Here is a 17,653-nt window from a genome sequence, read left to right on the forward strand (position 1 = left end):
TTAGATTTAGGTCCCATCACCATGATATCTCATTATGGTATGCAATTATTCCAAAATACGGAAAAATCCCATATCCAAAATACCTCTGGTCCCAAGCATTTTGGATAAGGGATACTCAACCTGTATATGTTAAATTGTAACCAAATTCTAAGTACGGTGCACACTGGTTTTATGTTCCCAGATGCTGATTTCAGTGCTTTTATGACAGCATGGGTTAAACTTCCTGCAACTGTTTCAGTCATAAACCACAAAGCATCATAGCTTTGTTGACTTGTGTCCCTAAGTGCATACCAGTTCAAATGTCACTGGGCAGCCAGGAAATACTGTAAACAGATAAAGACAGAATGCTAAGTTCTGAAATGCACTGTACAGTATAATTTAAGATAATTACTATGCTTTCTGTTTTATACCCTCAGCAGTTACAGAAAGTTATATTAAGCAATCATTCATAGGAACAATAAAATCAGCATCTAGCATTAAAAACAATTACAGTATTAAAACTGTAAATCTTGTTTCTCTTTAGGTAGTACAAATAAATTGATATATTGACAAACGTAATACCCAGCTTGCATACCTATTAATTCACATGGTTTATATAATGAACCCAGTACATAATAATGAAGATGCACTTCTCTGCAGTCAATCATTAACAAACAGACTTACAATACTACATACTAGCACAATGCGGGTCCATGGATCTGCAGCCACCTCATAAAAAGAAAAGAGTGTGCTTCTTTGATAAAGCTTATTACAGCTTTTTCGGAATTTTGATTATTTTACCAACAACTACTGAATGACTAAAAGGATATTATGGAATAGAGTCTATTGCCAAAGATGCATGTATCTCAAACATTTATCTCCTGCCTTGTAATATTGGGGAGATAAATGTAGAGAAAATGTTTCTCAAGAAATAGAATCTAGCCATAACTGTGACACCTGAAGAACATAGTTATTGTTTTTTGTACAACTGGTACATTACCTGATATAATAATAAACAGTAATTTATGTATTTGTTTTAAGAAGTGAAAATGAAAAAAAAATATGTAAATAAAAAAATGGTGGTATTTATAATGTTAATGGTGAATCATGTGTGTTATTGTTATATAAAACTATAAAAACATTGTATATTAAGGAATCTGTGCATAAAAGTCATGAAGTGTAAACTGTATGTAAACTGTATGTAAACCTATGACCAACCTACTTAAAATTCACCATCCTTTGTTCCCATTACAGTTCATATTGCACTGTAAAATGGGAATGCAGCAAAAACACGGTACCCCTCCAAGAAGGCGTGAAATGATCGGAACCTTGTGCATTTCTGTAATCTTTACATGGTGTATATAATTTCACGGGAGACAATGTCTAGCTATAAAGGTATCTACGCTGGCCTCAGTATTAACATAGATTTGTAGAATTCAGTCTTCATAGAGAACTTGATGGTTAACCTACAATGTGAAGTGATGCTTCATTGCTGTGAATATATATGCACCACGGCATCCGCTTCAGACCAAAAATGCACAAAGTAGTAAAAGATGAGTAACCAACCTTGGCGAAATATCGCATCCTTGCTGCATAAAGGCACCAAGGGAAAACCAGAGACTATTAAATATCCCAAACTCATTAGATGAGTCGTTACTTTGTGTTTCTCTTCCATCTTCAAATTCCTCAGTATGCCATTCGTATGGACTAAATCTGCTCACCAGGAATAAAACTACACTGACCCCAATATAAGCAAATACTATGCACATCCAGATCTCATACGCTAAAGGATCAAGAAAGGAAAACACTCCAGGTTTTGACTTCTGGGGCTTCTTGATCATAATAGATATTCCCAAACTCATGAACGGTTTTGAAAAGTCAATTACTTCTTCTCTCACCAATGTTATAGTTAATGGAGCAATTGCAATATCAGCTTTCTGTAAAACAAAATTAAAACAGTAATGCATACATGTGAATATTATTTAGCGTTATTGCCATTAAGTACAACAAAAGTACAACCCTGTTCTGTCTGGCAAACTTTTTTTTTGTATCTTATAGTCTGCTTATTTTACGGAACTTCTACATATTGTATGGGGGATATAGCTGTTAGCTAGATGCTTTCTAATACCCCTTTCACACCAAAATCTCAGGTCCGACCCATGACCAGGATTAGACTCTGCGGTCTGAAAGGATGTCCCCGGGTTATGTTAAAATGAGCTCATGGAGCACCTTTTAAACATAACCCAGTTGAGTAACCCGTGTACACCTCTTTTACATCACAGTGTATCCAGCTCGGACCAAAGAATAACCCTAGTCATGCCCGGGGTTGCGCACCCTTCACACATAACCCAGGGTGACCCATACCAACCCTGACCCAGGTTTACCCGGCTTTTTCCAGGGTCCAAGTCCTGGTGTGAAAAGGGTATTAGACAGCAAATACAGTCTTTGCATTTGAAGGCATAAGATGATAATGAGTAACAACAACAAAATAAAACATAAAAATAATAATAATAATAATAATAATAATAATATTAATAATAAAAAAAATACAGATTTAGAACAAAATAGTAATTAAATCGAAAGCATGCTTTAGAAAATATTTTCCATTCTGTAATTTAATGGACATATTTAAAAACATATAAAATTACTGCATACTCTGGTAAAGATTTCTCAGTGTGGTGGTCATAACGAGTATTCATGAATTTGTTAATTAAGGGTCACACCTTTACCCAACATTTTATGTAAGATACCAGTTTTACATATACTATATGTTACTGCAAATACAGTTATATGCACATGTTTTCCTGACATACAGCATTTATGGAAAATAAAATATATATGTTAATAGATTCCTGGAACAGTAGTAAAATTCATCCTTTCAGACTGTCACAATGTCAGCTGTCAAGGTGAAAGAGGTGAAAGAAAAATTCTGATTTATGTTAGGAGGAGAAAGAGAAAATTGTCTTGTGTTTTATATGTAATTGTAAATCTTGGCCGCAGGAAAATGTTTCCTTGGCTCCCTTGGTGCCATGTGAAGTATTGTCATCACGGAGTTTAAACAGAAAATGTGATTAGTTTGTCAATGCCTCAAAAAGAGACACCAAAAACACAGATATATAATAATCAGCTGAGTTGTTATAGCCAAGAGAATTGAAGCCAATTGACTGGACCATATCATTCATCTGTCACTTATTAAGTTTGCTGTTTCTCATATCACTGAAAGAATATACTGTATATACTGTTTGCCATTATGACTTTTCAAATTTGAGCTGTATCCAAAGAGACTTGAGATTCATATGGTATTGCTTTCTCTAGGAAGGCACTATAGCAATTTCTGCATTTTAGGTACTGGAGACAAGTGTAATTGTCACTGGTTTCAGATTTGCTTATGACTAATCAAGGATGCCAGGAGATTTGATTCCAAATATTTTATGAAAAGTATTTAGAAGAAAAATCAGAAATCATACTCACCCCATAAACTAATTCGCCCACCATTCCATTCCATATCTTTGTTTCTGCATCTCTTGCTCCATACTTGCCATCGCCTACTATTGTAAGTTTGTACTTAAATCCACAGTGCCTGGCAATTTCAGTTGCCAAATCCACACAGTATCCTTCATAGCGCTCATTCCCTTCAAACTGATCTGCATTTTTCTTAAACATCACATATGGGGCTTCCTAAAAAATCACAGTTATTATTTAACAATGTGATTATAGTTCCATTAATGATTCTGACACTGCGCATTAACCAAAACAAAAAGTATATTGTATGTGTGCGGTACACACTGATAGTAATGACTAGTAGCAAAACCAAGCGCATTCACTATCTTGGGTGTGGGTGCAACACAAAGTGTGTACAGTCCTGAAAATTGGCCGGTGTAACGTTTTCTTGTGCAAGCAGTTTGGAAGCGATATACAGTAAACCCTATTTCTGTCCAACTTTGAATCAGGTCCTCAGTTTTAGTACTTGCTGTGAAATAATTTTATATATTTTCTTTATTCCACTTTGGTAATTGTACCTGTGGTGTTGTTTATTGTACCATGGATATTAAAAACATACAAAACAAATAGTTATCAGCCATATTCTAAGGGGGCCATGTATTAATAATTGTGACAATGCTGCAATTATTAGCAGTCTGTATTGGACTTTTTCATTTTAAACAAAATTTCCCCTTCCATGTACCAAAGAAAATTTGCAGTTACAGCGGTTGTGATAATGATTGCCCCTGTAAGGAGTGTGGTATAATAGATCTGCATAAAATAGTCAATAGGTTGACCCCATATGGTTGACATGTAATAGGTCGATAGGTACAAAAGGTTGACATGAAAATGGTTGAGTTTTGTTTTGTTGTTTGCCCAAATTTTGTCCATTTCACAGTATATGACCATGATTAGTGAAAACGTAGACCCTCACGGGCTCGCTCTGTTTGCCGTGCTTCAAGCAAGGTGCCTCAATCCGCTACTGCTGCGCATGCCCCAGGTTCCCAATCGTAGTCCACATGGATAGTAAATGAAGCAAAGGTAAATTAAAAAGCAAAACAAAACGTGTCAACCACTGTCATGTCGACCTTTTGAATCTGTTGACCTTTTGTACCCGACCTTAGACAGACCTCCACTGTCATGTTAACCTTTTGACCATGTTGACCCATTGCATGTCAACCACACGGTGTTGACGTATTGATTGTCTAACTAGACACTGTCTATCCATTGACTGGAACTCCCCAGCGAGTTAGATCCCAGCTGCATCGGAAGTGTCTTCCACATTTTTGAAGAACTTTTCCAGGGAAATCTGACACTGCACATGCGCACAGTATCAGTTTCTGGAGCCAGCCCTCTTCTGCAAATATACCTACATAGGAGAAAACTAACGGGCCAAACTCCGCAAAGGGTTTGGTACTGTACATAGGGGTTAGTCCGTGGTCCCCATTGATAATAATGTAAAATCTCCTACATTAGGCTGCTAGCACATAGCAACAATTCATAGAATTATGCAAAACCTGCTGTTGCTGCATAACTTTATGAAAAAATGTTTAACAGGCCTCTAAGACTGATAGTAGTATAATCAGATAACGTATTTCTATGTCTATATATATATATATATGTATATATATATGTGTGTATATATATATATATATAAACAGAATAATGGGCGGCACTCCAGGGACTTTAAAACGTAATAACAGCATGCGTTTTAAAGTCCCTGGAGTGCCGCCCATTATGCTGTTTATATCATGGTGCTGAGACATCGGGGTGAGCACCCGGGCCTGCTGTGTATGTACTGTGAGTGCCGGTTTACTCACTATATATATATATATATATATATATATATATATAAAATCTACTTAATCTGCAGCTTAAAATCTACATTTACTGAATTACTTCTATTAGGTTCGTACTTCTATTCTATCTAGGTGATCCGTGAACTTAAAGGGGATAAGTTTGGGAGTGTATTGAAAAATCTGAGCTACATGTGAATACTAGTTAACAACAGAAGCCAAGAGCACTGGGAAAACAATGCAAACAAATAGTTGTACAATAATTTTTTCGAAAATAATATTCTGTAATACCAACTAATTACTGTCAGTTTATGGACAACAACGTTGTTGACCCCAAACTGAATCCAAGTTTCAGCAGCTATTGTTTATTAAGAAAATAATAGAGTCTTGAAAGTAGAATTTCTCATTTGAAGAGCAATAAGAAATTAATTATTGGTGCTGTTTAACAAAAAGTCTAGCCGGGACAGTGTGATAACTGGCTTTCCCGGTGAAGACTTTACTTACCAGTAAGTCCTTCGCCACTTTCTTCATTCTGATTAAGTCCCTGTGCACTGTAATGTGCTTGCACGGCTCAAGTTGCCTGGTAACCAAGCCGGTCTTTGATTGGCTGGCAGTTATTAGTCTGTGATACCCTGGAGAAGCTGCACTAGACAAGAGTCCAGTGAAGGTGCTACCAATGGTATAATATATAACATCATCATGAGATGGGGTTAAGTTTAGTAGCCAGGCGATGAAAAGCGTTGCTTTTCGACACCTGTTATATGAACACTTTGAGCGATCCCCATAAAACTCTAGTAGGTAGCGAAAAAAACGGTTATCACTGTGGAAATTTGTGACTGCTACAGTGGTAACACTATACTACAGTAAATGGTGTGAAGTGTTAACTGAAGTTTTCTCCAGTGAAAACAGTCATTTTCTTCCGAGATTTCATTTAACACCCCTTCATAAATAGACGTCTAAGTGACGGAATTAAGATAGCATGTGTGCGTGGGTTGTCTATTCTATATCAGCCCACACAATCTCTGTAAATTACAAATGGGCTGCATCAATTGTGTTCAACTTGTGTTAAGTAACCAAGGATAATTATATACTACAACAGGAAAAGGGAATAATAACTTGAAAGTTTTGTGCCTGCTGTGGTTTAATGGAATGCTATATTTCTGGGAACAGATCTTCAGAGAGCACTGGGTAAAAATTGCACAGATTCCCATTTTGATTGTATTATCTATATAACGTATGCTTTAGGCAGCAGTTGCATTCCAGAAAATACATTACAAAACATTAAACTCCATCAGTTATAAAAACACCGAAACAGGATTACAAAATGTTAACAATCTCATACAAAGTATATAGTAGTATGTATCAACCAGAATGCTTTGGAAATAGGATATTTTGGCTAAATTTTTCTTTCATCATTTGGAGCAGTGCTCATCCTGGTGACAGTAGAACAGTGATTCCCAAACTCGGTCCTCAAGAACCCCTAGCAGTCCATGTTTTGCAGGTTTCTTCACAGAATTGCAAGTGAAATAATTAGCTTCACCTGTGGATCTTTTAAAATGTGTCAGTGAGTAATGAACACACCTGTGCACCTGCTAGGTGACCTGGAAAACATGAACTGTTGGGGGTCCTTGAGGACCGAGTTTTGGAAGCAATGATGTAGAATTACCAACAACCAGCAATTATTAATTATTTTATTTTGGTTTTCAAAACTTTCTGGATAGGGTGGCATACTGGCACAGCAATTAATTTGCCAGACTGGTTTTGACTTGTGAATGATTGCAGCTTTAAAAATACGGGCATTCTTGCTCAACTCCTGCACATACGGCTTCTCGAACCCTATTATATATCTCCATTGGATCCTTTAACTGCAGTACAGACCTTCTCTCACATATCTAAACATAATGACCAGATGACACATTGCAACCTACTATTTTCCTGTACACAGGTCACAAAACCATAACGGTCAGTTATGCATGCTAATTGCATGTTAAATTATGACAAATCTGAAAAAGTGACAAGCATATGGAAATTCCCCATGACACCAAATGTAATTATTTTGCATTAATGCCTAAACATCACTGTCATGGTTTAATTGCCAAGTTGTCTGAGATACTGAGTCATTCTGGAAATATCATTTTCCCTAGAGATGTGTTTGCCATTTTCATACTGGATGCTATTTATAAATTTTAACTATTTTAATAGCGTGTTCATTATTTTTATAGGCTGTAAGATGGCAAGCAGAAGTTGCACAAAAAGAGACACATTTATACTAAGGAGCAAATCCTGGTAAAGGCTGCAAATTTGCTCCTGGACAAACTATTCTGTCATACAAAGGAAGCAAAATTTATTTATTTTAAAAGTAATGAAAATACTGTGTGCTCTTTACATGCAGCATAGATACACTGGGCAGCCTTAAGCTGGGCACACACATGAACCATCCGGCCATCTTGCAATGACCCGATACGACTGTAACAATATATCGTGCCTCATACTACAGAGCACAAAATATCATTACAGTATCAATTATAGTGAACCACGTCAAATTCCCATCCAATGGGAAGATGTGACCACATAACTCATCAAACCATGAATCGTGTGTACACAATATAAGACAGTCCAATATACTGTATTGTAAAGTGTGTACCCAGATATACTGTAACTGCAATTTATAGTTGACCCAACCACAACCTTAAATATTTAGCACATTTTAAATCCACTACATTCCCATGGCACTTCTAATAGCCCTATTTACATGTGCCTTTCTATTAAAAAATCAGGTGTCTCTGTATGTAACAAGCCAAACACGCTGGAGATCTTGACTGTCATAAACTATTCGCATATGCTGTCAAAGTGGAGGTGTACACATTTCAAGATTGGTACAGTTTGCATAAGTGTGAACATAGGCTATTTTGACTTGCAAATTTATTTTATTGTCATGTACATCCTTTTTTCAATATTTACAGTAAATGCATTTTATTCCATTTTATATGGATTTAAGACAGTGATTGTGAAGAATTTTGGAGAACCAGTTCCTTGTTTATCCGTTAGAAAGGTTGATGTAGTTTTTGTGGTATTGGCCTTTAAGATAATATTCCAGGAAAATTGGCTTAAATATTTCAGAAGCTCTTTCAGTCCTGTGAGAATAAATTACTTGTGCTGTTTTGAGAGAGATATTGATAAAGTACATCTAAAAATAACTGTTCGGCCACATGTAATATAGAATGTGTGCAGATTGGGGTGTTATGGGAGAAAGTTACAAGAGAGATGGATGGCGTGCCTATTCAGGAAATCACTGCTTCCTTGGGGAATCCAATGACTACAGTAGGTTATATAACAATAAGCTGTCCTTTAGATAGCCTGATGCATAGGACTGTAGTGTACCCTAGAATTATACTAAGATTTACATTGCATGTAAAAATGCAGAATTATATGTTTTGATTAGATTCGTAGACAGTGTTTTGCCTAATCATGTCTTTTGTGTAAAGGTTAGAAATATATTAAATATATTACATTTATTGTAAAATAAAATCATAATAGATATTTTAAACATCTGATCCTCTGGCATACAAGAGTATGGGGTATTTTCAATTAAAATCGAATCCATTCCGACATATATTTGTCGGAATGGATCCGACAACCCCTATTCAATCCCATCTAAAATTCGACTTTTTCAAGTCGAATTTAGATGGGACCCAGAGGAGGAGAGGGGGGGGGGCGAGCCACGGGGGGACAGCCGGCGGGCATACAGGGAGATCAGCGCTACGGAGTAGCTCTGCAGCAGGATGTCACTCAGCCGCCCGACCTCACGGCAGGTTCCACCCGGCTCCAGCAGCATGCTGGAGCCGGGTGGAAGCTGCCGTGAGTGTGGGTGGGTGAGTGACATCTAGCTGCAGCGCTACTGTAGCACTGATCTCCCTGTATGCCCGGCAGCTATCCCCCCGTCTCCCTGCACCCCCCCCCCCCCACGCCTCCTCTGGGTCCATCTCATTCTGACATCATTTTGATGTCGGATTGAGATGGTCGAAAAGGGGGCCAAAACCTGTCGGATTTGGCCCCGTTTTCGACATCAACATGTGGATCGGCAGCTATTCCGCCAATCCACGTGCTTTTCGACAAGTTGAATGCCTTTACTTGTCGAAAAGCATTGAATAGGTCGAATCACGTTTCGACCTTAAAAAGTCGAAAACTGTCGTCTTTTCGACAGACGGCAGTTTTTGACTTCAATTGAATATACCCCTATATGTCAATAAGGTACAAAGTGATCATAATGTCTTCAGCACAATCCCTGCAACATATTATTGTGTACAGTAAATTGGACTAGATGTCCTATAATTATGTTTTAACAGATTTTTTTATTGACCATGTAATGAAAATAATATACATTCTAGGTTATGCATTACAATGTATTTTACACGATTAATAAATCTTACCAAAATAGTTGTGACAATAACAGTTTTATTCTCCAGACCCATGGAATCATTGGCAGACAATACATCAGAAATAGTAACCACCATTTTGTCAACTTCACTCCAATATCCAATCTGCCAAAATAAAATAATAACAAGTTTTAGCTGAAAAATCTATTATTTCTTATACTTTACAGTGTATACTAGCAGTCTAGGGGAATATTTATGAAACCACAAATTGAAATCAGCGGATACTACATATTGGAGATGTCTGCTGTGGTCCCCAGCTGTCTGTGGGTAAACCAATAATGCCCCATTCACCAAGGTCCTTTTACACATATTTTATTAGAGGAGCCCACATCCTGCCTCCTAGCCTTTAATAAATAGCGCTAAGAAAAGCATTCCAAATAGCTGCAATATGTGGAGATGAGAAGTGCTCACAGCTTTTGAACAATTTTTATTAAATAGGCCCCTAAGAGGGGAATTCAATTATTTTTTTGGATGACGATAAGTAATGGGTGCCCCTTGGAGCCATTTCATTGTTTCTGCTGATGGGAGCGAATGCATTACTTATCACATTTTTCCCACCCAAATGCATCGGGTTAAATTGGCTAAACATGGCCAAGGTCCTGGTAAATGTGCTCAAACAGCAGTTTTCTGCTCACCACTTCAGCAGGCAGGAACAAATGAACAGCACTAACGGCTGTGAAAAAAACAATTGAATGCCCCTCTTTGATTGCAAGGAAATGTATAGTGTGAGCACAAACATCCCGTAAATATCTGACACTCTATTTCCTCACCACCCATGTCTTTAGCTACAAAAAAATTAAAACAAGAAATAAGCCAACAACTCACCACATAAACTCATTCAGTCATATAAACAATAGACTGTGGCACAGACTAAATAGACAATGCACTTGTTTAACATTAAGGGGTATATTCAATTGAAGTCGAAAACTGCCGTCTGTCAAAAAGACGTCAGTTTTCGATCTTTTAAGGTTGAATCCTGATTCGACCTATTCAATATTTTGCTAAATTTTTCGACAAGTCACGTGTTTATGTCGAAAACGGGGCCAAATCCAACAGCTTTTGGCCCCCTTTTCGACCATCTCAGTCCGACATCAAAATGATGTCGGAATGAGATGCGGACCCAGAGGAGGCGAGGGGGGGAGGACCGCAGGGAGACGGGGGGACAGCTGGCGGGCATACAGCGAAATCAGCGCTACAGTAGCGCTGCAGCTGGATGTCACTCAGCCGCACGACCTCACGGCAGCCTCCACCCTGCGTCCCATCTTAATTCGATTTGAAAAAGTCGAATTAAGATGGGATTGAATAGGGGTTGTCGGATCCATTCCAATAAATACAGTACATGTCGGAATGGATCCGACTTTAATTGAATATACCCCGAAATCTATCAAGTTTCACTTAACAATGATGCTATTCTTTAAAGTTTCCTGTTAAAAACATATGAGGAGAGCTGCAATAGCATTCGAGATTACCGGAGGTGCGGGATGCTGGTCGATCGCAGACGTTTTTTTAAGCGGCGGTCATTTACAAGTCATCGGTTGGCATCCCACACCTTCGGCAATCTCGGATGCTAATATATCTCACCTAAGGTATGCATTAGCAATGCTAGAAAAAAACCAACTTGTAATAAGCCAAATAAGCCAATGTAAAGAAAGTTACCTTACGAGGACCATTGCTTTTCAGTTCCATGATGTTAATGGTATAATTAACTCTTTTACCATTCTGGTCAAATTTAATGTTTCCAGTCAATCCATCTACTTGAACCTATTGAAAAAAACATATGTTAAATCGGGTATTGTGTCCTATTGGTGAAAAGTGCCATACTGTATAAATACAATTATTATTTTTTATTTGTTATATACAATTTTTCCACACATGAAAGAGTCCACTATTAGGGTGTATGGGCCTCCTACACACAATGGAAATAACCAATCTCTTAATGCAATTCACCAAGTAGTTACATCACTAAAGCATAAAGTGCAAGAAGGTGCTCTGTAAGACATGCTCTGCACCTATTGTCCAGCCTGTAAGGTTGGTGCTTAGAATAACAAGGACATGCTAGCAGGTCAATATATAGTAAGTTTTTTAGATCCAGAAGTTTTACACTGTGTTGATGACAAGAGAAAAGTTAATTTGTATTGTTTATATTACATTGGCTACTTCCATAGGCTATAAAGTAATGTGTCATGACTAACTTGTTATAATCCTTCCACGTTCCATGTTACACCCTTTTGAAAATTAGTAAAGACAGTCCAGTCCAGACAGGTCTCTTTTCCTGCCCTATAGTCCTACATCAGACATTAGCTGACAATTACCTCTACCACAAGCAGTGACAATAGGCGGAAGCAGATGGACATTCATATACCAGGAAGTGAAGCATTTTATCTCACCTGTAAATTTTCTCTTCCTGTCAGCCATTCTTCACTTAGATTGCAGAAGCAAAAACATAATGCCCATATGATATGTGCATTGCTTGGCATTTGAGAAAGGGAATGGTTAGCAATGACCATAAGATGATGTGAGTCAGGATCAGCAAGGATGGTCTACTTACGTACAGTATGTTTCTAGTTACTGTATATACCATAATAATAAGATATTATTGTGGCCAGGTGGCGGTTAAAATCCCACCAGTAGGGATCCCAACAGTCAGAAGACCAACAGCAGAATCCCGACAGTCAGAATCCCGACACATCTGTGATGTAAGTCTATTGGGATCCCGCTATCAGTATTCTGACTGTTGGGATCCGACTGCCAAATTGTGTACGTAACCCTTGTTCAGCTTCTAGTAACATTAGACACTAGTAGGCATTGGGTGCAACATATTATTGATTTACCTGTTTCAAAGCTCTCTCTATTTCTACTCCATGTCCCCATGGCACCGCAGGATTTGCTAAACAGTCACCAGCATTTCCTCTTCTTGAGAGTTCTACCCTTTGTTTCCGTAAATTCCGAAAGGCCTCAGTCATCACTTGGACAGCATCAAATGTCAGAGCTGATGTATACTGAAAATATAGCGTAAATAGTGGTCATTCTGAGAATATGATACAATACACAACATACAAAACTGAATACCACTGCTTTCCAAAAACTACACTCACGCAGGCAATGTAAACTCCATACCAAAATTGCTTTTTCAATTGGCAGTAGGGCAAATTAATCACATTCACTTTTTCCAAACAACAACCTTTAGCTAACATTAAGCAGCAATTGTGTTAGCTAGCAGTGGTTCAGCATACACTATAGTTCTTGTGCTATTCTTAATGGGAGAAACATGCTATGTTTTGGCCTTTGCTGTCTGCGTTTGAAAATTCTGATAGCTGGGGGATTGCGGATCAGTAACCGAAAAGAAACAGCAACAAGCTAAAATATGCAGGGACATAGGTTGTAGGGAGGCCAATCCCGGGATCGGGAGGATCCCGGGATTTGGGCCCAAAAATGCCGGGATTTGAATCCCGGGATTGGAGCATCCAATCCCGGGATTCACGGGATTATACTGCGCATACGCGGTGGCGGGAGGGTAGGTGTGTAAGTAATAATACTTACTAATATTAGGCGGGCGGCAGCCATGAACAAGTTGAACGCGGCGGCACTTCAAATGTAGCGTCGGCCGTCAGCCAATCAGCTGGCGGACCGGCAGCCAATCAGGGAAGCTGCAGCGGCAGCCAATCAGCGCTTCCGTGATTGGCTGCCGGTCCGCCAGCTCTGGTGGCTGGCGGCCGGCGCTTCATTTGAAATGCCGCCGCGTTCAGTGTGTTAATGGTTGCCGCCCGTCTAATAGTAAGTACTATTACTTACACCCACCCTCTCTCCCTCCCTCCGTGCATTCAGTGCTCCCTACAGCCTTCCTCCCTCCCGCGCCGCTACCAACCCTCCCTGCCGCAACCTACACCCTCCCTCCTGAGTCCCGCACCGCTACCTACACCCTCCCTACCTCCCGCACCGCTACCTACACCCTCCCTACCTCCCGCACCACTACCTACACCCTCCCTACCTCCCGCACCGCTACCTACACCCTCCCTCCAGCACTGCTCCCTACAACTTTCTCCGATCCCTACTGCAATCCCGGGATTGACCGTTTTTCAATCCCGAATCCCAGGATTGAAAAAACGGCCTGGGATTGGCCTCCCTAGTAGGTTGAGAGATTAGGAACAGGAGGTTTTGTGGGTATAGCAAAAGAGGGGTTTTAGTGGTTCTTTAAACCATTCAAGAATATTTTTTGCAGTGTGGCAGGGCACCTTATTCTACTGAAAGAGGCCATTGCCATAAGATGATGCAGTTGGTCTGCAACAATGTTTAGGTAGGTGGTACGTATAAAAGTAACATCCAGAGGAATGCCAGGATCCAAAGTTTTACAACTGAACATTGCCGAGACCAATACACTGTCTCTGCCGCTTTGCCTTCTTCCAAAAGTGCATTCTGATGCCATCTCTTCCCCATGTAACTGATGCACATGCACCCAGCAGTTCACATGATGTAAAATAAAATGTAATACATCAGACCAGGTCAACTTCTCCTATTGCTCTATGGTCCACTTCTGTTGCTCATGTGCCCATTGTAGGCACTTTTGGTAGTGGACAAGAGTCAGCATGGTTACTCTGACTAGTCTGTGGTTATACAGCTCCCCCATATGCAGCAAGTCATAGACAGCATTAACTAGTTCAGAAATTTGAGCTACAGTGGCTCTTCTGCGGGATCAGACCAGATGGGCTAACCTTCACAACACATATGCATCAATGAGTCTTGGGCACCAGTGCCCCTGCCACCAGATCACTAGTTTCCTTCCTTGGACCGCTTTTGGTAGTTACTAACGACAGCATACCGTGAACACCCAACAAGACCTGCTATTTTGGAGATACTTTGATCTAGTCGTTTAGCCATCACAATTTGGAACTTGACAAAGTTGCATCAGATCCTTACGTTAGCCGATTTTTCCTGCTTCCAACACATCAATTTCAAGAACTGACTGATCACTTTCTGCCAGATAATGACCTGTAGGAGGTTTTAATGTTATGACTGATGGGTTGAGACACACACACACACACACACACACACACACACACACACACACACACACACACAGTAGATGTATGGTGTCCGGCACTTCCTATAGTAGACAATAATACCCAGGTGAACTTTGCAAAGATACGTACATACAGCCCAAAGAAGGCAGTGACACTCCGGGATTTAGTAAAGTCCAAAATGTTGTATTAAAACTTCACAAACATACCAACGTTTCAGGGCCCATAGCCCGTTTGTGGGTTCACACCTTGACAAAGGGGCTACGGACCCCCAAAACGTTCATATGTTTGTGAAGTTTTAATACAACTTTTTGCACTTTATTAAATCCTGGAGTGCTGTTGCCTTCTTTGGACTGCATATATATATCGATACAGATGAAGAGCCATGCAATTACTTGGTGTAAGAGCCATAAAAATACAATAACCTATCCTAGTAATAGAAGGAATCAGCACTCAGGTGAGAAATTGAAAAATATACAGCATCGGTAAGAGCCTAAAGCTTTTTATGGGTATTTTTTTATAATATTGGGTCTGGTACCAGTGATTTTACAATTTGTTGATTGTTATTTACTTGTGTGAACTATTTTATGTGTGAATAAATTTGATTAATATTCAGGTTTAAGCTGAACAATATTATTATTTTTATTAGCTTGTATCTATCATTGTGTCTATTATAGCACTGCTATTTTTGTGTTTTTGGTGGCATTTTGCTTTAGCAGATGCTGCATAGACTAAGCACTAATAGGCTCAGGTTTAACATTTTGTGTTTGTTACTTTATATTTGAAACTGCTTCTTCCTCCAAAAATAAGGGACCACAATGGGCTTGAATATGGTACCCTCGTATGCCAATTTCTTCATGGCTGAATATGGAAAAATTCATATTTGTGACAAATCATCAGACATAAATCTATATGTGTTATATTGATATTCTTTCTGTTGGCAGAGAGGAGAGAAGAAGCTTTTGGGATTCATACAGGTAAACTACTTGACAAATGTATACAGAACTATCAGATTCAGCCTAAAATATAGCAATACCAAAATTAACTTTCTGCCCAGTGCAATCCTCAATAATACTAATGTTTCAACCAAAATTGTTATTAAACCTACAGATTAGAATATGCCTCCCTTATTCTTTATGCCTTAGAGTGGTCCATAATACATCCAATAATGACCTGTTTAATGCCTACAGAATATTGGACAAAGAGATTTTATACAGAGGTTACAACAAAAGTTTTTTTCATAGAATCTGCTACTGTGCAAAAGAAATCTAATGAAACAGTCTGAACTTCTGATAAGTTTAATTTCTGCAGTACAGTGCCTTCACCAAGCATCTTTCTTTATTAGAAACATTATTCTTGAAAATTGGCATCACTTATCCACAGACCCATCCCTATCTAAGGAGATCAGTTGCAAATTAAGATTTGCATACAGAAGGGGACCTAACCTGAGAGATCTCCTTGTTGATACAGATTGCATTAGACACTGCATTCCTGAAATATCATAAAGCGCTTACCGATAAACCATAAGTCTATAACTGTTCTGGATATGCTAATTATCCATTCACGTACTAGCAAATGTTACCTTGCTAAATACAAACATGTAGTTTACATTCTCAGTGGCCCAGCTGTGGGCTACTATATGTTGGATAAAAATATCATGAATGATGAAAGAAAGATTGGCACAACATAGGTCATCAAATAAAGTTAAAACATTTACCTGTAACTAAACACTTTCAAGATTGCAGACATAAGTCATACCAAGTCAAATGTTAAATAATGGTTCACATACTACCACTCAGAAAAGGGGATTGTGGCAAATGGGACATTCAATTCCATCCAGCGATATGACTTGTATGTAATGTCTACATGTATATTGTAATGGAGTATGTGACACAACATGGTTGCCAGCCTGTCCTCTAAGTGAACCCATAGCTACATAGATATGGGAGTAGAGGACACTGGTGTTAGTGGGGAGTCAGAGGTTAGTTTATGGCCCTTACCTTATCTAATAAGCTGTAAACTATAGTTAGGAGGAACATCACAGGTCAAGAAACCTGACCTCTCGAAACTTAAAACAAAGCCAGCTGGAAGAAGTAACTCTGGTTTCTCACTGCCCAGGTGCACAGCATTGAGAGAGTTGAAGAAACTGTGGGGGCTGCAGCTGTGAGGGGGTTATATCTGTCCCTCTCACCCACACTGGGTTGTTCATTCCTGAGGGCAGAGCAAAGAGCTGGGGATGCACCATATATCTCACATTGTGAAATCCCTCCACACAGAAGGCTTAACTGCTGCTGAGTAAGTTAGGCTTCTGGAATTATTATCCTCTTTTGTTTATCTGAAATTGTACCCTAATCGGTGTGTACTTTTAAATATTTTTTTATTAACTGAAGCTCTGAAGATATTCTTGAAATTAAACATCTAATTGTTAGTTCTGGTCTGTGTTCTTATGCCCAAAGGTCTCATGGTCCATGCTATCATTTTGTGATGTATTAATAATTGTGTGTGTAGGCTGAAGCAAAGACGGCCCTGCATTTAGTCGCTAAAATCTTCTTGCTGGTGGCAGTTTTGGGTTAAAAGTAATCCAGTAGTCACGTACGGCGATTCTCGGATTGGTGTATCTGGAGAATCGACCGGTGGTCGTCACAGGGATGCCAAACACAAACTTTGAATTCACCGTAAACTTCAATAGATCTACAAACTCATTATTGCATTTATTATGTGTTCATTACTGTATGCCGTAATGTCTTTTGTTTCAGTCCATTGTTTTGCTACACCCTAGACCAGTGTTTCCCAACCTCGGTCCTCAAGGCACACTAACAGTCCAGGTTTTGAGGATAAACATGCTTGAGCACAGATGGTTAAACCAAAATAACTGTGTTACTAAATAAGTCACCTGTGCTCATGTAAAGCTAGCCTTAAAACCTGGACCGTTGGTGTGCTTTGAGGA

General features: G+C 39.0%; 1 protein-coding gene across 5 annotated transcripts in view; it reads right to left on the bottom strand.

Moving 5' to 3' along the window:
• Positions 1-17,653, bottom strand: part of GRIA2 (glutamate ionotropic receptor AMPA type subunit 2) — a 325,307-nt gene that overhangs the window by 86,131 nt on the left and 221,523 nt on the right. For all 5 annotated transcript variants that reach the window (XM_063920481.1, XM_063920482.1, XM_063920483.1 and 2 more), the window contains exons 7-11: positions 12,523-12,690; positions 11,348-11,452; positions 9,686-9,796; positions 3,451-3,657; positions 1,546-1,916 (exon numbers count right to left, since the gene is read on the bottom strand). In XM_063920481.1, coding sequence (XP_063776551.1) covers positions 1,546-1,916; positions 3,451-3,657; positions 9,686-9,796; positions 11,348-11,452; positions 12,523-12,690 — 962 coding nt within the window. The remainder of the gene's footprint in view (positions 1-1,545; positions 1,917-3,450; positions 3,658-9,685; positions 9,797-11,347; positions 11,453-12,522; positions 12,691-17,653) is intronic.

Source organism: Pseudophryne corroboree, chromosome 1 (assembly GCF_028390025.1).
Source record: "Pseudophryne corroboree isolate aPseCor3 chromosome 1, aPseCor3.hap2, whole genome shotgun sequence".
In the NCBI taxonomy this organism is placed as follows: domain Eukaryota; kingdom Metazoa; phylum Chordata; class Amphibia; order Anura; family Myobatrachidae; genus Pseudophryne; species Pseudophryne corroboree.